At 42.5% G+C, this 27,893-nt stretch overlaps 1 protein-coding gene across 1 annotated transcript in view; it reads right to left on the bottom strand.

Moving 5' to 3' along the window:
- The window catches only part of LOC124804900 (modular serine protease-like), a 244,827-nt gene that overhangs the window by 138,530 nt on the left and 78,404 nt on the right, over positions 1 to 27,893 (bottom strand). The window contains exons 2-3 of the mRNA XM_047265273.1: positions 1,417 to 1,468; positions 1,219 to 1,335 (exon numbers count right to left, since the gene is read on the bottom strand). Of these exons, the coding sequence (XP_047121229.1) occupies positions 1,219 to 1,335; positions 1,417 to 1,468 (169 nt within the window). The remainder of the gene's footprint in view (positions 1 to 1,218; positions 1,336 to 1,416; positions 1,469 to 27,893) is intronic.

Genomic DNA, 27,893 nt, shown 5'->3' with positions numbered 1-27,893 from the left:
ATATTCTAGAATATTTGAATGTTACAAACATATGATACTTTGAGAACCATCTAGAGATGATAAATACTAAACAACAAATATTTGCTGGTGACTGGATGTGGAATGGTGATCTGTAGCATGCCAGCCAGTGATGCCATCCACTACTCCACAGCACAGCTTGTGATATTACTGTTAAAGATCTGTGGAAGAAATATTGGCATATCTTTCTTTCTGCATTAAAGAAATTATAATATAGTCTTGTTTTATGAGATGTTCTATATACTTGAGTAGAACCTCGCTACAGGGCACAGTAAGTATACGTAATGTAATGTAATGCAATACAATGTGAGCTTCTCTATTAGGAGCCTCTGACAATATAGTGTAAAAGATCTGATGGTTGAGTGTTTGTGGATAGCACCTGCTAGTAAAGGACTTTGCAACAGCATAAGCCTAATATGTAAAGGATTGCTCAATTCGGCAAGTGTGCCATGCAATGGTGGCTACACTGTATGACAGATACTGTTTGGTGAGGTAGGGATGACAATTACTGGTGTGGAGAATGAAGAGGTTGAGGCTAATGCCAAAGGAGGTAAGAAGCTGAGCTGAAGAGGGCTAGACAAAACACTTAAGACCTAACATGTTAAAGCTTGAAGGAACGAGGATATAGTATCTTGGCTGTGAGTCCAGCTTATGAAGATATCCGGAATGAATGAACTGCATAATGAGTTTATGATTTAGAGCATCTAGGAAGGATTTCTATACGCGGCACACAAAAAGATAGGCATATGCAGGTGCCATGCAAGTGCCTATAGGTATGTCAACAGTCTGCATATTTTTCCTCTTTAATGACAAGTGGAGAATGGTATAGATGGTCATCTCTATAAAGAATAAGGTAGTGTGTTTGGAGCCCTAAGGACATTGGGCATGGACAAATGAGATGTTATTGTATATGGAGGAGCCCACATTAACAATCCCATAGCCAAATAGCAATGGGTTAGAGACTGTGGAGGGACAGCAAAGGAAGTGGTCTGTCATTTACATTGTTTGTTTATTGTGAATTACACTAATTTAGTTAAATCTTTAGTAAGAATCATCACTTGGTGTATCTTAATCTGTAGCATCTGCTGCCATACTACCCTTCCCTCCACCCCTCCAGACACACAGACACGCATCTTAGGAGAAGTATAACATTCAAGAAAATTTGAAATGGTAGGACAAGTTGCAATGCAAAACACTCACCGAATTGTCTTGCACGTCACTTGATTTTCATCAGATTTATCTGAACAGTCAGTAGCTCCATCACAAACTTTGAAGCGCTCTATGCATTCTCCATTCTGACACTGGAAGTTTAGTGCTCTGTAATTTTATTTTGGTTAATGACAATCCTTATACTCATTGATCTACAATTACAGACAGCAGAAAATGATAATCACTTACCCACAGTTCTGTCTTTTTACTCTGGCCACAGGATTTTCTGCTATAGATGAAACTGTTAAAGAAAGAAAGCAACTTTTTTTCAGATACACTGGTAGTTAAAACCTTGTTAGGTCACTAGATGCTAAATAAGCATAGATTTTACTGACACTAAAATACAGTCTGAGTTTCTGGTCAGTTAATAGTAGTATTTTTATGCTGTTTCACTGTTAACAAAAGTATATTCCATTAATAATCAAGTACCAAATTAAACCAGCCAATAACAGATATTTATATGTTGAGACAAAGTCTTATCAGTCTTACTGCAGATAAAGTTATCTCAACTATAGCATTATTACAGTTAGCATCCAACTGGAAAACAATGATACATAATAAATTTGATGAACATCAAATAAACAAACATATTATTTCACATTGACATACCACCAGTTCAGATGGAAAGTACTGTAAGTTATTTTTTTCTCAGTTATATTTTAAAGTACATATAGCAACAGATAATAGAACAGTTAACTGGAGTCTTTGAGTATTAATGAAGTGTCTTAATACCAGTTAGTTTCTGTATTTGGCTAGACAGGGAATGGTGACTACACAATCAAGCAATGGGGCAAACTAATTTTGGACATAGATTCAATAGAAGAACCCTTTGCAATTCAAAAATGGAATTACAAAACATAGAAAAAAAATGCTAGTTTATCCTTTTTGCCAAGTCTCATAGATCTTGAAAAAAAAAAAACCTTTAAACTCAGTTTTAACAAAACTGAAAGCACCAAGTCATAAACAAAATTATCAAGATCCATGAATTTTAGAACAACACACCAGTCTACTAAACAATGTGATATACTCCAAATTCCATTATGCACATGAACATATACAAACACATTTTATTTTTTACTTACTCAAATTATTATCTAACAGTATGGAAATTTCCTTAGGAGTATCTTTAACCAATTTTTGTAAAATCAAATACATGATTGATTGTCACAAAAACATATGTTGCGGGTATAATCTTTTATGAAAATTGAAGTAGAATTATGTATATAAAAGAATGTAAAATGTTAATAGGAACTGAAGCACATAATTTTAGACAAAATTAGATTGGTCTTTTCTTCCTTTTAACAGATTCTAATACCGATTGTTCAGAACACAGATGATGCAAGTTTTGGCTTGGAAAATATGTGAATCTACTAATCTCACCACTGGGACTACAACTGCATTTTATGATATGGAGCATGGTGACTTATACAATTTCATAAACACTATTTGGAAAGCATTATTTTTTATATTGCTTGTACTTGTTAAAAGAACTGAGTCTGCACAGGGGAAGTTGATTAGTTTAGTTTTGGCTGACTTCTGTTATGATGTGTGGAACATAAGCCATTAAGAAGACAGAGTTATTAAAATTTGCAAACTGTGTGCTTATACACACTATTCAAGTTTAATGTAAAAATTACAGATTCGTTGCAAGTCATGTCAATCATACGCCAATAGAAACAACTTGGACTTTTGTCGCAAGCAGATATCAACAGTAGCATTTTACAACAACTAAACATACAACACTAAGTACAGCTGATCATGACACCACCTGTTCTACAAATAATAAAACCTGTGAATGAGCTTCATTTTCTATCTGAAGCAGTTATAAATTAATAATATGGAATGACTGAATATAATATTACTGGTGGCTAAACAATCCCTGCCATGTGATGAAAAAAGGTTTTTCAGAGAGAGCAAGTGGAATACATCTCAAGCATCTCTATTCCACTAATAACACTATATTGTTTATATGAATTATATGAATGTGTGGTACAAAAAAGTTTAACAATAAATGGAAAAACTTAACAGAGCACATCCAAAAGTAAACAAAGAAATCAAATGCAATTCCTTTAAAATAATGTATAATTGATACATCAAAATGAAAATGAAACTGAAACTAATTACCAATGAAGGTGTGGAACCAGTATACTAGTAGGACAGTTGAAGAAAATGGTGGAATAACAATAGAAGAGTAAAACTGGTCTGGGCAGCTTTCGATAATTTTTTTAACGGAAGTTCCATTGTGCCCAGGAGGGAAAGCCAACAGATGTGAATACTAATGATCAAAACAATGGTTCAGTAGAACACACAAGTGTTAACAGCAATGAAGAGATCACCTACACATTTGAGAAAGCCGCCACTAAGCTGAGCATTCTTGAGGTCACAGGAAAAAACTGAAGCATACTTTCATTCACAGAAAGATGTAAGTGGTTTTTAAAATATGCAAGTATCAGTCATTAATTGGAATTTAGTATTCTATGAGACAAGTATCTAGATGGGAAGCGACCATGGTTCTATTGTATTAACACTCACTTTTATAGTGGTTTTGATGAACCATGGATACATGAGGATCTTTGAGAGCTCAGAAGTATAAGGGAGATTCTTAGAAACTTTAAATCTTTCATGTACTAGCACCATTAGCAATGAAATTATTTTCATGGATGACAAGTCTTATTACTAACAGGTGTCATTTGGAGGAAAATATTTTACAAGGTAGTAACTCAGCAGAAAATGTACTCGCCAACAACAGTTTTGTTGAGTATTTCAGTGGTGGATGATTTATTGTTTCTGGTTACTCATTCACATCTAACACACTTATCTTTGATCATTTTTTTGTGAGTACACTTAAAACCAAGCTATTGAGTGTCGCCCCACATGAGTTGAGCCCTTCCGTGGCATTACTACTGTATTAAATGTCTTTAAGCAATACTTCTAAGTGTGTGTGAGTATATTACCCACAATCAGTTTATGACCATTAGTTTATTGTTTAGCACCTTCAGTCACTCACTTCTCATTGAAAAAGCAAGCTTATTCATGTAGGAGAAGGCATATCAACTCCAGAAACCCCTTTTTATGTTTCACCTTCATTATCCTTGACTCCCACACGTCATGTTTTCCAGTAGATTACGTCTTCCTTTGTCAGTAGTGATTAAGGGAGAAGACTACCCTGAATGTTGTGGTTAAGTGGATGGCACCCTGGATGTGGCCTGCAAAACCATTTATCACAGCCTGCAGAGCAGCCATAGTTTTGGTTGCAATACACAGAATGAGATATGTTGTTTTTCATACACAAAAGTACCTTTCATAACAACCTGTTAAGGAGCAAATAATTTAAATGCAGTCACTTTGTAATAAGATTTTAATGAGGAATGAGTAGTAGTTCAGATGTAAAAGATGTGAACATTAGAAGATGTCATGGTGGATGTATAGATTTAATTTACCATTATAATGTGCTCTGGCATAGCCATAGATAAGTACTTGATTTGTTAAATTTACACCCAAAAATACAATCAGTTTTTCCTTAAGAGAAAGAAGGTGAATTTCTTAGCCAAACTCACTTGTAAACAACCTTTATTGTTGATTACTGGCTTTGATAGGCATGGCTACCATCTTCAGATATTGATAAAAGGTTATTACATGTCTCCCATCCCAGCTGTACAAGTACTGTTTGTAAAGCACTGCCAGGTATGTAATAACCTGTTATCGAGATCTGAAGATGGTAACCATGCTTACCAAAATTGGCAATTGACAATAAAAGTTGTTAACATGTGCCCTTGGCTAAATAGTTCATGTCCTCTCAGATTAATACGAATCACCCCTAACCACTGAAGATCAATAAACCAATGACAATTATTTTTATTGAAGAAATTCAGGACCTCTGATGGGTGTACTGATGTAAAGTGGATACATGATTGCGTTTTTTAGTAAATATGACTCATCACTTCAGTGACAACAACAAGCCACAGGGAGTCAAAAAATTTGTGGTATGTAGTATGATATTGTCCACAGATTATGGTGCCACACCAAATTCAGCAATACAAATCAATACCACAGGAACTGCTACGATCTGCAAGAACCAGTGGGAGGCACTCCACAAGACCACAGTCTCCTCTCAGCGTAGCAGTGCCCTGACACTGAGGTCAATGTAGAGTCGAATGTGCAAGAACTCAGCCCTAGTCTGTGACCTCATCTGAAGGAGTCAGCATCTCAGTGTAGGACCAATGAATTGTTGAAGTTTCTGATGAAGATGCACTCTACTAAAGATAAAAAATTGTACCTCAAGAACAGCTTGTTAATTAGTGCATAAAGTGATGTTTTCATGGTCAGTGACAGCTGTAAATTATCAAACCATCCGGTGTGGAAAAAAAAAGTTCAAGTAAGCATTTTATTTATTTATTTATGAGAACAATATGAAAAGCATAGAACACGTGCACGCACTCACGCATGAGGTGGCTTTTTGGCCAAAAGCTTAGTTGTTTAGCAGTCTCTTGTTGTGCCTGTCTGTGGCTCAACATCTCCACTATATTCATTGTATGTCAAGTTGTTTAACTGTAGGAGCCATCCCTACCTTACCACCACATATGCTGTATATGTGCCTGTACATGATGTAAGTTATTCAAAAATTCCTGCACTCTTAATATGCAGTACTTGACCTTAATGAACTCTGAAAGTCAATGTCTTCACAATTTACAAAGAGCATGCAAACAATTTTTTTGTCTTAAGTGTTAGCTTTTGTTGAATAGTTAAGCAACATCCCTGACATACTATTTCAATAGTTTTGGTGGAATAAGGTTTACAAGTTGTGACAATGTTCACCATACCATGAGAAATTTCACTGTAATAACAAATGTTCAAAGTTCAGGTAGAATTATTTCCTGAAGTGAATGTCACACAAAGCTCTGTTTTTGGGACTTTGTGATAACTTTCAAGAGTGGATGATAACTGGAGACAAATTTTTCTTCAGAAAATATTCCATGATATTTACTGAAGTTTTATATTTTGGAAAAGCCATCTCTAACACAGCTCCATCTACATTAATCATGGGCAGTGCATTTTTTCTGCAGTACAACTTAATTATGTTTTGGAATGTTTGAAGATATGCTCACAATTAGTCAATGGAAGTTCATGCAAAATTTCATAAATTAAGAAATGCAATCACATTACACTGTGCTGATCAGAAGTTTTAGGACTTTTTGAACACCATGACAAATACATTTTGTCTACAGGTTATCTAAAAGCCAATCAACTCTGAGTCAACATGAAAATTCAGCCACTAGCTTGCATAGGTCTGTTATGGCTTTTGCCACTTCTATGCTGAAGGAAATGGTACCTCTCTTCCCAATCAATCACATCCAATAGCCAGGCAAGTTTGGCTATGGGTAGGACACCATTTTGAGCTTACAACGTCTGTTAGAGAGTTGATTAAAAGATGTTCCTAAACCACAGAGTAGGTTGTTTAGACAACATTGATATCAGCATGCACACACTGCTGCAGAGTGAAAATTTCATTCCGTAAATATTTGCGAACTTCAGAAGGGGCTGCCTAATGCATCCCAAGCTATAAGTCTGTCAAAAAAAGTAATTTGTTTATCAGTGATGCAACTGTTTACAGTTCACAGCAATAATTTGAATGAGCACAACAGGGAAACTGTGATGCCAACTCGAGCAGGATTCTTAAGGTATTGCCAAGTTTTCATGAGAATGTTGACCAAGGATCCAGAAGTGCCCCTTTTGAGAGGCCAATTTAACAAAGAAGAAGAGTCACAAGGATACATGAAAGTAATCAAAGCATGAATATCAAGAGCTCAGATGGAAACCCAGTTCTAAGCATAGGAAGGAAAGCAGAAAGGTGGAAGGAGTATACAGAGGGTCTCTACAAGGGCGACGTACTTGAGGACAATATTCTGGAAATGGAAGAGGAAATAGATGAAGACGAAATGGGAGATACAATACTGTGTGAAGAGTTTGACAGAGCACTGAAAGACCTGAGTCGAAACATGGCCCCGGTAGTAGACAACATTCCATTAGAACTACTGACGGCCTTGGGAGAGCCAGTCCTAACAAAACTCTTCCATCTGGTGAGCAAGAGGTATGAGACAGGCGAAATATAATAATTCCAATCCCTAAGAAAGCAGGTGTTGACAGATGTGAAAAATACCAAACTATCAGTTTAATAAGCCACAGCTGCAAAATATTAACGCGAATTCTTTACAGACGAATGGAAAAACTAGTAGAAGCCAACCTTGGGGAAGATCAGTTTGGATTCCATAGAAATATTGGAACACGTGAGGCAATACTGACCTTACGACTTATCTTAGAAGAAAGATTACGGAAAGGTAAACCTGCGTTTCTAGCATTTGTAGACTTAGAGAAAGCTTTTGAAAATGTTGACTGGAATACTCTCTTTCAAATTCTAAAGGTCGCAGGGGTAAAATACAGGGAGCGAAAGGCTATTTACAATTTGTACAGAAACCAGATGGCAGTTGTAAGAGTCGAGGGACATGAATGGGAAGCAGTGGTTGAGAAGGGAGTGAGACAGGCTTGTAGCCTCTCCCCAATGTTATTCAATCTGTACATTGAGCAAGCAGTAAAGGAAACAAAAGAAAAATTCGGAGTAGGTATTAAAATCCGTGGAGAAGAAATAAAAACGTTGAGGTTCTCCGATGACATTGTAATTCTGTCAGAGACAGCAAAGGACTTGGAAGAGCAGTTGAATGGAATGGACAGTGTCTTGAAAGGAGAATATGAGATGAACATAAACAAAAGCAAAACAAGGATAATGGAATGTAGTCGAATTAAGTCGGGTGATGCTGAGGGAATTAGATTAGGAAATGAGACACTTGGAGTAGCAAAGGAGTTTTGCTTATTGGGGAGCAAAATAACTGATGATGGTCGAAGTAGAGAGGATATAAAATGTAGACTGGCAATGGCAAGGAAAGCGTTTCTGAAGAAGAAAAATTTGTTTACATCGAGTATAGATTTAAGTGTCAGGAAGTCGTTTCTGAAAGTATTTGTATGGAGTGTAGCCATGTATGGAAGTGAAACATGGACAATAAATAGTTTGGACAAGAAGAGAATAGAAGCTTTCGAAATGTGGTGCTACAGAAGAATGCTGAAGATTAAATGGGTAGATCACATAACTAATGAGGAGGTATTGATTAGAATTGGGGAGAAGAGGAGTTTGTGGCACAGCTTGACAAGAAGAAGGGACCGGTTGGTAGGCCATGTTCTGAGGCATCAAGGGATCACAAATTTATGATTTTTACCCTCCACACTGCCCTCAAATGCTAGAGGGAGACCAAGAGATGAATACACTAAGCAGATTCAGAAGGATATAGGTTGCAGTAAGTACTGGGAGATGAAGAAGCTTGCACAGGATAGAGTAGCACGGAGAGCTGCATCAAACCAGTCTCAGGACCAAAGACCACCACCACCACCACCACCACCACCACCACCACCACCACCACCACCACCACCACCACCACCACCACCACAACAACAACCACAACAACCAAAGCATCATGTTCTTCATGTGAAGCATCACCAATGTTACCAATCAACTACCTGTTATCATAAATGAAGGCAACCTACTAACATTTCTGAATAGTTGACTCATTCTCCCTAATTCTCTATGGAATCTGAAATTTTGGCAACACATGACAGCAAGTCCCTACAAATTTGTTTCACTGGAATAATATGCGAGTCAATTTGACACCACTGGTGATTTTTTTTTTTTTGTTTCAACAACTATGAATGCATAAGTAAATTCTTTCCCATTGTCCTATCCTAGGTGATTCTATCCGACCCTTCTCAACAAAAATAAATATGATTTTGATCATTTTTGGTAACTTGAAGACAGATTTAACAGAATTGGAATTTGGTTCTCTTTTCAGCTTAACGACTGAAAGTCCTTCCTGTTGGTCCGTCCATTTCTCCAACCCATATCAGATACAGATTTGCAATGGGTGGTATCAAAGGAGGTCCATTCAGCTTTTATACCAAAACATGATGATAATAGCATAAATCAAATAAATTAAGAAACTTTTGTACTGGCTGCCAAATTGGTCACTAAGGTACAAAATTTTCTCCAATTTGGTAACCTTCTGTTTCATGAAGCTCTCACAAAAATATAAACAGCTACCGTGGCATGTTTGACACTAATAAAGCAGATGATTGTGCACAGTATTTGATTATTTTCAACATGATGTATCCCCTTTGGATGTACAGTAGCTTGACTGTTTCCTCAATGAAAATATCCACAGAATCATGAATAATTTTCTGTAAAATCTGACATAGCTATTATGTAACCAGGTTTTACAGTTTTATGGTACTGTATCTGGATTTTGAAATGAAAATGTCAACCCACAGATTTTTGTTGACAATTACAATATGATAGTGTCACAGGCTAGTTGATGGTTTCAAGCAGTGCATGATCTGTCTGTGCAGCTAGTTACAGTATATGGCATAAAAACAGTAGTGCAAAACAGTCCTTCAAAATGGTGTGTCAGATTAATAATTTAACAACTGCAAATTTTGGGAAAAGCTTGCAGCTCTTAGACTGGGATGAGGTGTACCAGGAACCTGATGCTAATTTAAATTGTAACTCATTTCATGATACATTTGTGAGTAAACTTGAAAACTGTTTCCTTAAGAACAGTGAAATATAATAGTAAGCAACCCTGTAAAACAAATCACAGTTTCCTAAAGGTATAAACGTATCTTTTAACAAGAAAAGAGAGCTGTATCTAATAGCAAGGAAGAGTAAAGATCTACAAAGGGCAAATATTGTAAAAATTACACTACTATATTAAGGAAAGTTAGTAAAAAGGCCAGAGAGTAGAACCTCTGACAATAAAATTAAAACAACTTGGAATATTGTTGGAAGGGAAACAACATGACTAAGAACACAGGAAGACTTATCATCAAGCTGAATGAAAAGTTTACTAACAAAAAGTTACAAAATGAAAATTTTTAATCATCATTTTTTAAATGTTGTGGTGAAAACAGGATGCAGATGTTCATTAGAAAGGGAAGGCTGTATATGGAAGAGGTAATACTTATACGGTTTAATGAAATTGTCTTCCAGAAATCAGGAAAAAAACTTTCAAAAGTAAAAGCCTGCATTTCCAAAAGCTTATTCCCAACAGTGAAGTATCATTTTCTGTCACATACATCATAGCTAATTTAAACAGGACATTTTTTCCTGACATATTGAAACACACTATTGTTAAACTAGTGTATAAATGGGAGATAGGTCTGGTGCAACAACTACTGCCTAATCTCACTTCTGACAGCTTTATTCAAAATCCTTGAAAAAGTAATGCATTGAAAAATAGCTCCACATATTTGTGAAAAATGAAGTAGGTTCTACTAACGATGTCAGTTTGGCTTCCAGAAAGGCTTTTCAACAGAATATGCTATATATTCTTTCACTGATGAAATATTAAATGCTTTATGTAAGTGAATACACCCCCTCTCATGTGTCTCAATGGTTTTCGATAGTATAAATCATGGAATTCTTCTAGGTAAACCTATGAATAGGGCAGTGCACAAATGATTTAATTCATATTTAACTGGAAGAGTGTGTGGACCTGGTCTGCAGCTGTGGGAATCAAGTGTGTTGTTGCAACACAACCCATGTTAGCAACAGACAACTCTTCCGTAGTAGTCGTTTCCGTAGGATGGTATTTGTATGAAGTGACACAGTGGTAACAGTGATCATTCACAGTCGTAGGCAGAGGAAAAGACATTTTCTTGAAGGCAGGAATAAGAACACCAGTACCTCTCCTGGTTAGAATAAATCATCTTTCTTTTCTCCTCCTCCTCCTCCTCCTCCTCCTCTGGTCAGTTTTTGTGTCACTGCTGTGTCTGCATCCTTTTGGAGGAACTTATCATGGCACCCAACCAATAAACAATTAACATCTTTTCAAATTGCTTAACTGCAGTCTTTTTTTCACATTGAAGTTTTACTTGCAAATTTGAACTGACGTGCATTCTTTCATCACTGGACAAAGTCTACCAAATTCATCACCTTCTTGGAATTCAGAACACGCACTTTTACACTATATGATTTACATTTGTTCATTTGATAAATGTTTGTGATAAATTATGCCTCTTCTTCAACCTGGCAGAAGTTAGGTGCAGTCCTACAATGAAGATAAGTGTGAACTTTCACCAAACAATACCCAAATAGAACCATCAAATTTATCTCTGCTACTTTCTCATGCACACCCATATCGAACAGCACAACAATACAGGTCCAGCAGCCCAGCTCATCATGGAATCACTTGTTATTTTCCATCTCCTAGCTCACCAGAAAAACAACAATTTGTCTGTGGTACAACTGACCACACCTGTCATCAATTTCCTCGACACCACTCACAGTACTACTTAATAAACACATTGGTATACTGTACTAGCATACCTTGAGTGTCTGGACACAGTCCTCATAATTCCAGATGATAAGAATGAATAGAAGCTTGCCCCAGTTTGTGAGAAAGATGAGTATCGACAGCCCACGAGAATTTCAGGTTGATTTCTGATCCAGTATTTGACTGTGTAAGGCACTGACTACGTTCCTGCGTAGCAGTGACTCTTTGACTTCTTTGGATACCAGTACTGTATAACAGTGGTAGGAATCCACAAGGAAAAGATTTAAAAGTATTAAATACAGATATATATATTCTGAAATCAGAATGGAAGAGGATACTATTCCACCCAGGGAGCCTTCACTAACATTCTACAACCACAAAATGATATTCAGAAGTACACTCCAGGAAATGGAAAAAAGAACACAATGACACCGGTGTGTCAGACCACCATACTTGCTCCGGACACTGCGAGAGGGCTGTACAAGCAATGATCACACGCACGGCACAGCGGACACGCCAGGATCCGCGGTGTTGGCCGTCGAATGGCGCTAGCTGCGCAGCATTTGTGCACCGCCGCCGTCAGTGTCAGCCAGTTTGCCGTGGCATACGGAGCTCCATCGCAGTCTTTAACACTGGTAGCATGCCGCGACAGCGTGGACGTGAACCGTATGTGCAGTTGACGGACTTTGAGCGAGGGCGTATAGTGGGCATGCGGGAGGCCGGGTGGACGTACCGCCGAATTGCTCAACACGTGGGGCGTGAGGTCTTCACAGTACATCGATGTTGTCGCCAGTGGTCGGCGGAAGGTGCACGTGCCCGTCGACCTGGGACCGGACCGCAGCGACGCACGGATGCACGCCAAGACCGTAGGATCCTACGCAGTGCCGTAGGGGACCGCACCGCCACTTCCCAGCAAATTAGGGACACTGTTGCTCCTGGGGTATCGGCGAGGACCATTCGCAACCGTCTCCATGAAGCTGGGCTACGGTCCCGCGCACCGTTAGGCCGTCTTCCGCTCACGCCCCAAAATCGTGCAGCCCGACTCCAGTGGTGTCACGACAGGTGTGAATGGAGGGACGAATGGAGACGTGTCGTCTTCAGCGATGAGAGTCGCTTCTGCCTTGGTGCCAATGATGGTCGTATGCGTGTTTGGCGCCGTGCAGGTGAGCGCCACAATCAGGACTGCATACGACCGAGGCACACAGGGCCAACACCCGGCATCATGGTGTGGGGAGCGATCTCCTACACTGGCCGTACACCACTGGTGATCGTCGAGGGGACACTGAATAGTGCACGGTACATCCAAACCGTCATCGAACCCATCGTTCTACCATTCCTAGACCGGTAAGGGAACTTGCTGTTCCAACAGGACAATGCACGTCCGCATGTATCCCGTGCCACCCAACGTGCTCTAGAAGGTGTAAGTCAACTACCCTGACCAGCAAGATCTCCGGATCTGTCCCCCATTGAGCATGTTTGGGACTGGATGAAGCGTCGTCTCACGCGGTCTGCACGTCCAGCACGAACGCTGGTCCAACTGAGGCGCCAGGTGGAAATGGCATGGCAAGCCGTTCCACAGGACTACATCCAGCATCTCTACGATCGTCTCCATGGGAGAATAGTAGCCTGCATTGCTGCGAAAGGTGGATATACACTGTACTAGTGCTGACATTGTGCATGCTCTGTTGCCTGTGTCTATGTGCCTGTGGTTCTGTCAGTGTGATCATGTGATGTATCTGACCCCAGGAATGTGTCAATAAAGTTTCCTCTTCCTGGGACAATGAATTCACGGTGTTCTTATTTCAATTTCCAGGAGTGTATTTTTCCCCACAGGTACACACATGACTAAGAACAAATTGGAGAGAGAATGCTGAACCATGAGATGCAGATCTAGGTGACTGAAGAGGAAGGGGGTACGGGCTGTTGATCAATCTTACCACATGCCTGGTGTCACTGCTCTACCATTTTATCATGAAATTTTCACAATCACTATGAAATCAAAATGGTGATTGAAATTGAATGACACTGCACAGCCCTGATTTAAAGTAATGAATGAATGGCAGTGAATGCCTACAACAAGACATGGCTGCAGATGTGATGATTCAGTGGCTGCTGGTTGTTCCCAGAAGATCTGACAAAATTGGGAATGTGGCAGCAGCCAGTTGGTCACAATCCTTGACCAGCAGAAGTGTAGGGAAGTGTCACGCAGAGTCCTGGACATGAGTCATGGCTCTCTCTCTCTCTCTCTCTCTCTCTCTCTCTCTCTCTCTCTCTCTCTCTGCTGACAGCTTGTGATCTGCTGACTTGTCCTCCTCCTGGTCTCCTACTTTCCATTTGGGATTTTTGGCCGTAACAGCCACATGCAAACAGTTGGCAACTTCCCTAGGGGAGCCACTGGTATCCCTTTAAGATTTGACAAACATCAATGAGTCTTCATCAGATTTTTGTGGTTCTTATTCAGTAATGCAACTATCCTGAATGTCCACATGAAGACCTATCCTCTTCCCTTCCTGAGCTTTTGCATTAACGTAACGGGATAGTACCCACTTTTTGACCTGGAAATAGTTGCCTTTTTTGCAGCTGGTTACCACTGCAAAAGCGATAGCCACGGATGGAAGCCACAACTTTTTGTATGGCCTTTAGCTGCATATCTCATGGAAAGGAAATAGTTTAAAAATATGAGGAGACAGATGTCATTGCCCATAACTGAAGTACACACAATCATGACGCCCATTGAAAATGATTTACAAGAGAAGTTACCGCATTTATCTGACTTACAGCAGAGTCTGTTTTATCCAGTCTTGGAAGAATTAACGTGGTTGTTAGAGGAAATCCAATATTTGCCAGTGATCAACCTCATTTGCCACAAAATCCTGACTGGAGATGCTGGACCAATAGCACAGAATATTTACAGAATTCTGTACCACTTACAGTCTGTTCTGGAAGCAACAGCTCCCCTGACCGTCATCAATAGATGTAGTTCCTAAGAAATTTGTCAATAATGAGAAGTCTTATCACCTGTGTGTGGATATGAGGGTGGTAAATAAAGTCACCAACACAGACATGTATTCTTTGTCTTGTATTGAGAAATTAATGATAGACATGAACTATAAATTCTTCATCATTTTTCACTCAGGCTATCATCAGATTCTGGTCATACCTGAAGACAGGCCAAAGACTGCCATTTTATTGTCCTCTGGGTTGTAAAAGTTTTTGAGAATGCTTTTTGGTAACAAGTCCGTCATATTTTAGAGATTTGCAGACTTGTTTCTACAAGAGTTTAAGCCCACAATGTGCTTGGTCTATCTAAATGACATGAGTGCATTTTCCAGAACAACTGAGAAGCATGCTGAGCGATTAACGAATGTGTTATCATGGTAACAAGGTGTTACTGGAGATTGCAAAACATTTCTTTAACTTCAGAGTTTCAGCTTCAGTACTTGGGGTATATTAGTAGCTCTGCTGGTTTAAAGACAGATCTGCAACTGATAGAATTGGTAGATACCCTTCCTACACACTCTAATGTAAAAGAATTGCAAAGATTTCTTGGACTGGTGAAGCTTCTTAAAAACAAAGCCAAAGTAACTGAACCCTTAACTAAGATTGAGGAAAGGAGTAGCCTTTGAATGGGATGCGTAGTGTGATGCTGCCATGAGACAGTTAAAGCTGTGTTATAAAGTTTGCCCTTGTTGGAATACACTGACTTTGAGAAACTTTATATTGTAGTGTGCTGCTGAGATTTTGCAATGGACTGCATTCTGAGCCACGAACAAGATGATGAAAAACCTGTTCATTACAATTCTCACAGACTCAGTAAGTCTGGTGTTAATTTCAACACAGTTGAGAAGGAATTGTTACCCTTGGAACTTGTAGTCAATTATTTTAAATTTTGTTTGCATGGCAGGAAGTTCTCCATGGTAACTCACCATGCTTCCTTATTATGGCTCCTGAATGTGGAAGACTCCAATAGCCAGTTTAAGTGTTGGGCATTGAAATTGAGTGAATATGATTATGAGGTACGCTATAAATGAGGCAAACACCATCAAAATACATATACCTCAAATGGAAAGGTCCAGTGTACAAGAAGACAAAGTATGTATTGCAGAAATAAAAGAAGTATAAACAGAGGATGCCAATTGTCAGCAGCACACCACACTCCCTGATCTTGTATCCCAAGGAAGTATACTGTATCATAGGTCTCCTCTTGGGAATTAGTAACATCAAAACCACTCCAATCTAATTGTCATTGCCCAATGACATGATACCATACAAAACTGTCACAGCAGCAAAACAGCTGCAAATTCTCCAACTGCTACATACTATTGCCAGCTATATCACCAACATGACAGAGATACTGGCTGGTTATAATTAAAGTGCAGTGTAGGCCATAATTATCATATATCTACATCTACACTCTGCAGACCATTGTAAGGTGCACAGCAGAGCATACATTGTACCAGTTATTAGGGGTTTTTCCTGTTCCACTCATGTAAGCAGCATAGAAAGAATGATTTTTTTAATGCCTCTGTGCATGCAGTAATTATTCTAATTTTAGCCTCACAATCCTGATGTGAGCAATAAACAGGGGGTTGTAGTGTATCCCTAGAGTAATCATTTAAAGCTGGTTTTGAAATTTTGTTAATAGACTTTCTTGGGATAGTTGATGTCTGTCTTCAAGAGTCTGCCAGTTCAGTTCTTTCAGTATCAATGTTTAATCCCTGGGAGAGTGCCACAAACTTGTGGTCATTCATGCTGCCCTTATCTGTGTACGTACAATATCCCCCGTTAGCCCTATCTGGTATGAGTCCCACACCCTTGAGCAATACTCTAGGATGGGTCACACAAGTGGTTTGTAAGCAATCTCTCTTGTAGACAGATTGTGTTTCCCTGGTATTCTACCAATAAACCGAAGTCTACCACCTGCTTTACCCAGGACTGAACCTACATCATCATTCCATTTCATATTCCTACAAAGTGTTAGACCCACATATTTGTATGAGTTGGCCAGTTCCAACAGTGATATAATTCTACATTTTTTGTTTTGTGAAATGCAAAATTTTGCATTTCTGTTCATTTGAAGCAAGTTGCCAATCTCTGCACCATGTTGAAATTTTATCAAGATCTGATGAATATTTATGCAAATTCTCTCAGATTGTACTTCATTATAGTTAACTGCATCATCCACAAAAGTCTGATTTTACTATTAACATTGTGTGCAAGATCATTAATATAGAACATGAACAGCAAAGGTCCAAACACACTTCCCTAGGGCACACCCAGAGTTACTTCCACATGTGACGATGTCTCTATGGCAGTGAAACTTGCTAGGTATTTTAATGTGTTAGTGTGGAACCGATTTCTATTGGTTAAAAGTTACTTCCAATTTTGACCACCAGATGCAAATCTGATGCTACAGTGCATGCAACAAAGAAATAGAGAAATGGTTCCATTTGTCATCGATTAGGAATGGAACAAGGGCAGAAAATATCAGACTAGTGAGAAAGGCATAATGCTGATTTTATTATTAACCACTGCTTACACAATTTGTTCAATATGAGCACTCAAGACGTCTACAAGATGCTGCAGCCATAAAATGACGTGATCAACAGTTGCTTACAGCCGTTCTGCTGAAATCTGGGCAATATGTTCCTGTATACTGGCCTTCAAATAAGATAGAGACTGAATGTGTCCCTGACAAATGTGTTCTTTTCAGTATCTCCAGAGACAAACTCACATGACTTCAGATAAGGTGATCTTGCAGGCCGTGCATCTGGAAAACATCTGGAGATAATATGTTCACAGTAGGTCGCATTAAGCAGATCTTACACTGGGTGAAAGACACAAGATGTTGCCTATCTTGCATGAGAACAATGGTTTCCACACAGTTGCATTCTTACAAATCAGGAATGACATGCTGCTCTAGGTGGTCTCAATAATGTGCAGATGTCATTGTATATCTGACAGGCCCTGTCTGTATTCCCTTCAAATAGGAACAGGCCAAGATAAAGGTGCTTGAAAATGCACACCACACAGTTACATATGGTGAGTGCAATGCCTCTTCATACACAAGACACAATTTAATAGTTCATCACATTCAGCAGTTCTGTGTATTTACTGCAGGCTGTGCCTCATCACTTAATTAAATATAGCCTGGCCACATACCATCAGCTGCTGCACCATCTGGATCAATGTAATATAGACTGAAAAACTTTCCATACTGTTGGCCTTGGGATGGACGGTTCTCATGACAATGTGCAAGCAGATTCCTCTTCCAGGTGTCAAACCAAACTCGGCTATTTTCAAATTTCATCAACACCTTCTTTAAACCATTTAATGACATTAGGCCTCTCCTCAGACCTTTCAGATGATGATACTCTCTGAATGCAGCACTGTAATTGCTACAATCCACATACAACAGTCTCTCCCTCCCTCTATCTCCCTCTATCTCCCTCTCCCTCCCTCCCTCCCTCCCTCCCTCCCTCCCTCCCTCCCTCCCTCCCCCTCCCTCCCCCTCCCTCCCTCCCCCTCCCTCCCTCCCCCTCCCTCCCTCCCTCCCCCTCCCTCCCTCCCTCTCCCTCCATCTCCCTCTCTCTCTCCCTCCATCTCCCTCTCTCTCTCCCTCTCTCTCTCCCTCTCTCTCTCTCCCTCTCTCTCTCTCTCTCTCTCTCTCTCTCTCTCTCTCTCTCTCAGCTGCCATACTGTTCACGTATGTTACAGCTTGTAAAATAACAGCCTGGGTTTCATACCATCAAACAAACATTGCACATTGCCAGATTTGCACTTGCTGTCCACAAGTGGAACTAATTTGTCTTCCACCTTAAGTCAGTCCTGCATTAACACACTAGCTTATCTACCAAGTTTCACAGTCATATGATAATTACATTACTACAGTGCGGTGAAATCGGGTCGATCGTCTGCTGCCATAGCCCACTGAAGCCAAAGTGCCTTTGGTAACAGCACGACACTGCCTATAGCGCCCCTATTGGGCTCGTGGTCGTATGAGTTGGACTCTAGACGATTGGGAAACCGTGGCCTGGTCAGATAAATCCCTATTTCAGTCCATAAGAGCTGTTGGAGGGGTTCGAGCATCGCGCAGGCCCCATGAAGCTATGGATCCAAGTTGGCCCCACGAAGCTATGGACCCAAGTTGTCAACAAGCAATTGTGTAAGCTGGTGGTGGCCCCATAACGATGTCGTCTGTGTTTACATGGAATGAACTGGGTCCTTTAGTCCAACTGAACTGATCATTGACTGGAAATGGTTGAGTTCGGTTACTTGGAGACAATTTGCAGCCAATCCCAAACAATGATGGAACTTCTATGAAAGGAAATGTGCTATGTCACCAGGCCGCAATGGTTCACAATTAGTTTGAAGAGCATTCCTGACAATTCGAGCAAATAATTTGGACAATAAGATTGCCCGACATGAACCCTTCTGAAAATTTATGGAATGGACATAATTGACAGTTCAGTTCATGCACAAAATCCTGCACTGGCAACACTTTCGCATTTATGGACGGCTATTGAGGAAGCATGACCCAGTATTTCTGCGGGGGCTTCCAACGACTTGTTGAACCCTAGTCATTTCGAGTTCTTGCACTACACCAGGCGAAGGGATATCTGACACGATATTAGGAGATATCACATGACTTGTCATCCCATTGTATTTATGCTCTAACATAACAATTCAACAGACCCAGTTGTGAAATAGTCCTTTTGTTGGCAGAAGCCAGTAAAACTCATTGTCCATAGGTTTTAACTAAATTACATGAAGTGTGCTTATCTCTGTTGGTAACAGCTGACTGTGCTCAGTACCTATACCATTAACTGTTATCCGTATCTATTATGAGCATGCACCTGTACCTCAAACCTACCACATTATTCTGACCAGTAGTGGATTTCTGTTTAATAGATCCTATTTTGGTATCATCACACCCACTCTGCCGGCATTGTGTTTTAGGTGCTTCAGTCTGGAACCGCGCGACCGCTACAGTCGCAGGTTCGAATCCTGCCTCGGGCATGGATGTGTGTGATGTCCTTAGGTTAGTTAGGTTTAAGTAGTTCTAAGTCTAGGGGACTGATGACCTCAGCAGTTAACTCCCATAGTGCTCAGAGCCATTTGAACCATTTTGAACACCCACTCTTAAGCTGTCAGCACACCTGAAATATGGCTTCAATGAAAGCCTAACCCATTTCTGTTGTATCCAATAGAGCTCCACTTAGAGGTACACTCATGACACTTGGCCAGTGCCGCTCACCATTACCAATGTCCATCTGCTACGATCAGCTAATAAACCTACTGCTCATGAGAAGGAGCAGATCAGTATGGATCGCGCTATTTCGCTTATTAATGACTGCTACGATCAAAGACGTATATTGACTGTTAAGCTACCCACCTCTATCTCTGTTTCTCTAGCTCTGGTATTCCTTGTGGTAGCCGTGTGGCTCCTATATCGAAAGGGCTTCTATAAGCTACTTACAAGGGGAGGCCACATCGTTAGGATCACAGATTTATGAACTTCAAACTTAGTACTTGTACTTTGTTCTTTTACTGGCCTACTATAGGTGTACAAAGATGTAATTCCGAGAAAATCTCAAGAGAAGTTTTACGCGTCTACTATGTGGCTTATGCATCTGCGCGTTAAGTGCCGGACATTACAGTTCGTATTGCTCAAGTAGTTGAGCCGGGATGGTAGCTCAGCGTGTTCGGTCAGAGGCTTAGCTGTCCTCTGCAATTACAAACAAATAAATAAAATAAAATAATATAAAAAAATAAAAAAAGACTGGGTGAATGAATCAACAACGAACTGAAACGGGTGTCATTCGATGTACGCAACGAGCAAATGCAACGAATAATAACGAACAAAATGAGATGAAAAAAAGCGTGTTCGGCTAAACGGTAATAAAAAACTAAGTGACCGGAGCGGACGTCCTATGACACACACACTCAAGTTCATCGTTGATCCTAACAAATGCAACGAACAAAATGATAAAAAAGTGGTTAGCGCCCGAACTTGGTAAAACGAGCATGTGAGGCAAAGGTTCGATTCCAGTTCAATCTTAATTTTTAATCTATATTTTTTCATTACATCCGATGAGTAATTGCACATTATTTTTGTGGTCTGCCACAAAGTGACTTACTATATTAGAAGAACGTCATTCCCATCATTATTTATCGAGATTTGACTCGGGCTTTCCAAGCCTGTCCCTAGTCTTTGAAACTTTAATTAAAAATAGTAAATAGTCAAATAACTCATGAAAGTCACTAGTACTTAATGAAAATGCACGGTTTTTTTTATTATCTCTCAAATGTCAAAATTTAAATAAAGTGACCAGTGATGAAAAAATATAGATTAAAAATATTAGTATAAACAGAATTCGAACCGTTGACTTGTCCACGACATTCCTTCAATGAACGTACGTTAACCACTTTACCACAATGACCTTCGCACACATACATCAGTTGCGTAATAGCAGCATAAAACATCTCACGATTATCTCTGAAGTTCCAGAGAGATGCACCTTACAGCTTGAACATTATATTGTTTTCATGACCTACTAAAGGTGTACAAAGTTTGAAGTAAATCCATGATCCCAACGACGCGGCCTCGCCCTTGATAGTAAGTCGCCTAAGAAAGTTGTGCCTGAGTCTCAGCTGCCAGGTAACTACAGCAGAAACAAAGACAATTACAAGGAATACGGGGTAGACCTTCCCTTAAGTAAAGCTTATAACTAAATATGAAAACTTATCTAAATCTTGGCTACAATCATCGGTAGGTAGGAAAAACGTTCTTAATGATGCTGTGTAAGCTTCAAATGGTTCAAATGGCTCTAAGCACTATGGGACTTAACATCTGAGGTCATCAGTCCCCTAGACTTAGAACTACACTGCTGGCCATTAAGACTGCTACACCACGAAGATGACGTGCTACAGACGCGAAATTTAACCGACAGGAACAAGATGCTGTGATATGCAAACGATTAGCTTTTCAGAGCATCCACCCAAGGTTGGCGCCGGTGGCGACACCTACAACGTGCTGACATGAGGAAAGTTTCCCACCGATTTCTCATACACAAACAGCAGTTGACCAGCGTTGCCTGATGAAACGTTGTTGTGATGCCTCGTTTAAGGAGGAGAAATGCGTACCATCACGTTTCTGCCTTTGATAAATGTCAGATTGTAACCTATCGCGATTGCGGTTTATCGTATCAAGACATTGCTGCTAGCGTCGGTTGAGATCCAATGACTGTTAGCAGAATATAGAATCGGTGGGTTCAATAAGGGTAATACGGAATGCCGTGCCGGATCCCAACGGCTGAGATGACAGGCATCTTATCCGCATGGCTGTAACGGATCGTGCAGCCACGTCTCGATCCCTCAGTCAACAGATAGGACGTTAGCAAGACAACCACCATCTGCACGAACAGTTCGACGACGTTTGCAGCAGCATGGACTATCAGCTCGGAGACCATGGCTGCAGTTACCCTTGACGCTGCATCACAGACAGGTACTGCGATGGTTTTTTTTTTTTTGTGGTTTTAGGGCGCAAAACTTCTATGGTCATTAGCGCCCAGCCCGTGACGTAGAAAACAGGAAAAAAACGAAATTTAAAATCAGCAGGAATGGAAACAAAGTCAGAAAATTTGAGAAACTAAAGGCAGAAGGAATGCTTAAAAGTCCACTATAGAAAGGGGTTGGTTGTCCCCCAAAAAAAAGCTTCAAATGATTGACGTCATTTCACTGTCACTAATAAACTGTAGAACGCGGTCAGCTGAGCGCGTGTCATCTGCTAAAATCGACGATAGATCAGGCGATAGCTGTAGACGGGAGCGTAACGGATTAAAATAGGGGCATTCAATTAAAAGGTGTCTGACCGTCCACAGCTGAGAGCAGTGGGGACAGAGTGGGGGAGGATCACCGCTTAAAAGATGTCGATGACTAAAAAGACAGTGCCCTATCCGGAGTCGAGCTAAAATTACCTCCTCCCGACGACGCGTTCGGGAGGAAGAGGTCCAAGCGCAAGGAAGGGCTTTCACTTCCCGCAATTTATTGTGGGGAAGTGTTGACCAATGCGCATGCCATAAATGAGTGACTTGGCGACATAAACCGCTCCGTACATCGGTAAACGGAAGAGACTGAAGAGCTGGCCGAGGAAGAGAGACTGCAGCCTTGGCCGCTATATCGGCCGCCTCATTTCCACAGATACCAGCGTGTCCCGGGAGCCAGAGGAACGCCACTGAGACGCCCCCAGGTGGAGCAAGCGCAGACAGTCCTGAATCCGGTGGACCAGAGGGTGCACAGGGTAAAGAGCTTGGAGACTTAGGAGAGAGCTGAGAGAATCGGAGCAGATTACGTACTGTATCTGCTGATGGCGGCGGATGTAGTGGACAGCCTGGAGAACAGCGTAAAGCTCCGCAGTATAGACCGAACACTGGTCGGGAAGCCGAAAGTGATTTGGGGTGTCGCCAACAATATAGGCACTCCCTACACCTAACGATGTTTTCGAGCCATCGGTGTAAATAAATGTGGCTTCCGTCATTTGTGCACATAGAGCAGCAAATGCCCGACGGTAAACAAGTGTAGGGGTACCATCCTTGGGAAATTGACATAGGTCTCTGAGCAAGTCGATCCGGGGACGGTGCCAAGGCGGTGCTGTACCCCAAGTTGTCAAGAAGGTTTTAGGAAAGCGGAAGGAAAGAGAATGGAGCAGTTGACGGAAGCGGACTCCCGGGGGTAGTAGGGAGGAGGAGCGGCCTGAATACCAGACATCAAAGGAGGCGTCGAAAAAAAGGTTATGGGCTGGATTAGCAGGCATGGAAGACAGATGGCTAGCATAACGACTCAGAAGGATTGCCCGCCGATTGGACAGCGGAGGTTCAGCAGTCTCAGCATAAAGGCTTTCCACAGGGCTGGTGTAAAAAGCTCCAGACACTAAACGTAATCCACGGTGGTGGATAGAGTCGAGTCGCCGAAGAATAGACGGCCGAGCAGAGGAGTAGACTATGCTTCCATAATCCAATTTCGAGCGCACTAAGGCGCGATAGAGGCGGAGAAGGACCACTCGGTCCGCTCCCCAAGAGGTACCATTCAGGACACGGAGGGTGTTAAGGGAACGCAGACAGCGAGCCGAAAGATAGGAAACGTGGGAGGACCAGCACAGTTTTCTGTCAAACATAAGACCCAAGAATTTAGCGACGTCGGAAAACGGAAGGTTGACAGGGCCTAGATGTAAGGAGGGCGGAAGAAACTCCTTACGTCGCCAAAAATTAACACAAACGGTCTTACTGGGTGAGAAACGGAAGCCGGTTTCGATGCTCCACGAGTGGAGGCGATCGAGACATCCTTGAAGACGTCTTTCAAGAAGGCTGGTCCGTTGAGAGCTGTAGTACATCGCAAAATCGTCCACAAAGAGGGAGCCCGAGACATCAGGAAGGAGACAATCCATAATTGGATTAATGGCGATGGCAAACAGTACAACACTCAGCACGGAGCCCTGGGGTACCCCGTTTTCTTGGGAGAAAGTACGGGAGAGAGTAGTGTTCACCCGCACCCTAAATGTGCGCTCTGCCATAAATTCGCGAAGAAAAAGGGGCAGCCGGCCTCTAAAGCCCCAAAGAGAACAGTGTACGGAGGATGCCTGTCCTCCAACAGGTATCGTACGCTCTCTCCAGATCAAAAAATATTGCTACCGTTTGGCGTTTCCGGAGAAAATTGTTCATGATATAAGTGGAGAGAGCAACAAGATGGTCAACAGCAGAACGATGCTTTCGGAATCCGCATTGGGCAGGTGTTAAAAGACTGCGGGACTCCAGCCACCAAGCTAAACGGTAATTCACCATACGCTCCAAAACCTTACAGACACTACTCGTGAGAGAAATGGGGCGATAGCTAGAGGGGAGATGTTTGTCCTTTCCAGGTTTCGGAACGGGAACGACAATAGCTTCCCGCCATCGCCTGGGAAAGGTACTGTCGGTCCAAATTCGATTATAAAGGCGAAGGAGGTAACGCAGGCTATGGGTTGAGAAATGCAGCAACATTTGGACATGGATACCATCCGGTCCTGGGGCGGAGGAGCGAGAAGAAGAGAGTGCATGTTGGAGTTCGCGCATGGAGAAAACAGTATTGTAGCTTTCGCGATTTTGAGAGGAGAAAGCAAGATGTCGCACTTCCGCTGCACGTTTCTTCGGGAGAAACGCCGGCGGGTAATTTGAAGAGCTCGAAATCTCAGCAAAGTGCTGACCCAATGAGTTAGAAATTGCGACGGGGTCCACTAAGGTATCATGCGCGACAGTGAGCCCAGAGACCGGGGAGAAACTAGGCGCGCCTGAGAACCGTCGAAGCCGACTCCAAACTTCCGAGGAGGGAGTGAAGTTGTTAAATGAGCTAGTAAAGAATTTCCAGCTTGCCTTCTTGCTATCGCGGATGACGCGACGGCATCGCGCACGGAGCTGCTTATATCGGATACAGTTGGACAAAGTTGGATGGTGACGGAAAATGCGAAGAGCACGTCGCCGCTCACGTATTGCGTCACGGCATGCCTCGTTCCACCAAGGGACTGGAGGGCGCCGGGGCAATTCGGAGGTGCGTGGTATTGAACGTTCCGCAGCTGTGAGAATAACGTCGGTAAAATGTGTGACCTCATCGTCGACGCTGGGAAAGCGACGGTCATCGAATGTCGCTAGAGACGAAAAAAGTGTCCAATCGGCTTGGGCAAACTTCCAGCGTCGCGAGCGCATATATGGCAGTTGAGGCTGCAGTCGAAGAACACATGGAAAGTGGTCACTCGAGTGTGTATCATCAAGGGCGAACCATTCGAAGCGCCGAGCTAGCGGAACAGTACCGACCGCAAGGTCCAAATGGGATAAATTTGCCGTGGAGGCAGACAAAAATGTGGGGACCCCAGTGTTGAGGCAGACTAAATCCGCTTGGTGGAAGACGTCTAGCAATAGTGAGCCACGTGGACAAGGATGTGGAGATCCCCAAAGCGGGTGGTGGGCATTGAAGTCCCCAACCAGCAAATAGGGGGGTGGAAGCTGATCAAGAAGATGAAGGAGATCAGCGCGTGTCATTGGTGTAGACGATGGAATGTATACCGTACAAAGAGAGAACGTGTATCCAGAAAGGGAAAGACGGACGGCGACAGCTTGGAAGGAAGTGTTTAAGGGGATTGGGTGATAATGGAGAGTATCATGGAGCAGAATCATGAGTCCTCCATGGGCTGGAGTGCCTTCAACAGAGGGGAGGTCATATCGGACGGACTGAAAATGAGGGAGAACAAAGCGGTCATGGGGACGCAGCTTTGTTTCCTGAAGACAGAAGATGACCGGCGAGTAGGATCGTAAGAGGATCGACAATTCCTCCCGATTGGCGCGAATTCCGCGGATATTCCAGTGGATAATGGACATAGGGTGAACAGAAAATGGAGGAACGTGACCAAGGGTGCTGTCAACTCAACGACTGCTCAGAGCTTGCGACCGACAGCATGGAATGGCATTCAGTCGAAGGCAGAAGATCCTGATCCATAGGTTGGTCAGGAGCAGCTCCTGCCACCAACGATCGGCCAGTTGACCGGCCACCAACAGTGCGCCTCGGCGACACAGAAGATGGCCGAGGGCGATTTCCGCCAGGTGGTGCTGTAGATGGGACACGCCGTGGCGGAGAAGGAGAGGAACTGTGTTTCTTCGTAGCCTTCTTGGAGGTATGTTTAGATGATTGAGGAACCGATGGTTGTGAAGTTGCAGTACGTAAAAACTCTTCACGAGAATGCTCTTTTTTTGAAGACTTGGCTTCCGACTTTTGGGCTCGAGATTTAGCAGAACCCGACGAAGGGTGAGCCATAGAGTGGGCAGGCGAAAGAGGTGAGGTTGAACGGGCGATCTTTGCGCTGGCCGATCTGACGACCGTGGTACTAAATGTGAGGTCGCAAGTCTGCGTGGCCGCCTCCTTTCTTGGCCGAGGAGAAGCAAGGACAGTGCTGTATTTTCCTTTCTGAGGCACGGTGGGCTGTCGACTGGCGAGTAACTTTCGAGCAGCAAAGGTCGACACCTTTTCCTTCACTCTTATTTCCTGGATCAGCTTTTCGTCCTTAAAAACAGGGCAATCTCGAGAGGAAGCAGCGTGGTCACCCATACAGTTGATGCAGCGAGGGGATGGAGGTGGGCAAGCACCCTCATGGGCATCCCTGCCACACGTAACACATTTGGCCTGATTGGAACAGGACTGGCTGGTGTGGTTGAACCGCTGACATCGATAGCAACGCGTAGGGTTTGGGACATAAGGGCGAACGGAAATTATCTCATAGCCTGCTTTGATTTTTGATGGGAGTTGAACTTTGTCAAATGTCAAGAAGACAGTGCGGGTTGGAATGATGTTCGAGTCAACCCTTTTCATAACCCGATGAACAGCCGTGACGCCTTGGTCAGACAGATAGTGCTGAATTTCTTCGTCAGACAATCCATCGAGGGAGCGCGTATAAACGACTCCACGCGAGGAATTTAAGGTACGGTGCGGTTCCACCCGGACAGGGAAGGTGTGGAGCAGAGAAGTACGCAGCAATTTTTGAGCCTGGAGGGCACTGTGTGTTTCTAACAACAGGGTGCCGTTCCGTAATCTGGAACAAGACTTTACAGGACCCGCAATTGCGTCGACACCTTTCTGTATAATGAAAGGGTTGACCGTGGAAAAGTCGTGACCTTCGTCAGACCGAGAAACAACAAGGAACTGTGGCAACGATGGAAGAACAGTCTGTGGCTGAGACTCAGTGAACTTACGTTTGTGAGCAGACATAGTGGAAGGTGAGGAAACCATTGCGGAAGAATCCCCCATGATTACCGGCGTCTCCGATGGCGCGCTCCTCCCTTGTGGGGGCCCTCACCGAGGGCACACCCGCCTTAGGTGATTGTTCACACCTCAGGTCACACCTCCCGACAAACGGACGGAGGGACCAATCGGCACTTTCGGAAGGTATCAGCTCGGGTAATCACCCCTCCCTGGGCCTGGCCTTTACCAGGGGGTACGTACGTGTCCTACCTGTCTACCCGGGGCGGGGAATTACGCGTTACCCCGTCACCGGCTACGCATGGAAGTGCGTGGGTCGGCCTTCAGGCACGCACAGGGAGGAAGAAAGAGACAGGGAAAGGAAAGAAGAGAGGTCTCAAACGCCGCAGCGGAGAAAAGGGTAAAGAGAAGAGGTAAAGAGAAGAGGTAAGGAATAGAGAAGGACGAAGAAAGATGAAGACATACAAGCAAGGAAGGCAAAGAGTGCGGTACATTTACAAGCGTCCGTCTCCGGACGTA

Source organism: Schistocerca piceifrons, chromosome 7, assembly GCF_021461385.2.
Source record: "Schistocerca piceifrons isolate TAMUIC-IGC-003096 chromosome 7, iqSchPice1.1, whole genome shotgun sequence".
NCBI lineage: Eukaryota > Metazoa > Arthropoda > Insecta > Orthoptera > Acrididae > Schistocerca > Schistocerca piceifrons.
The sequence above is the reverse complement of the archived record's forward strand: the minus strand, read 5'-3'. Positions and strand labels throughout refer to the sequence as shown.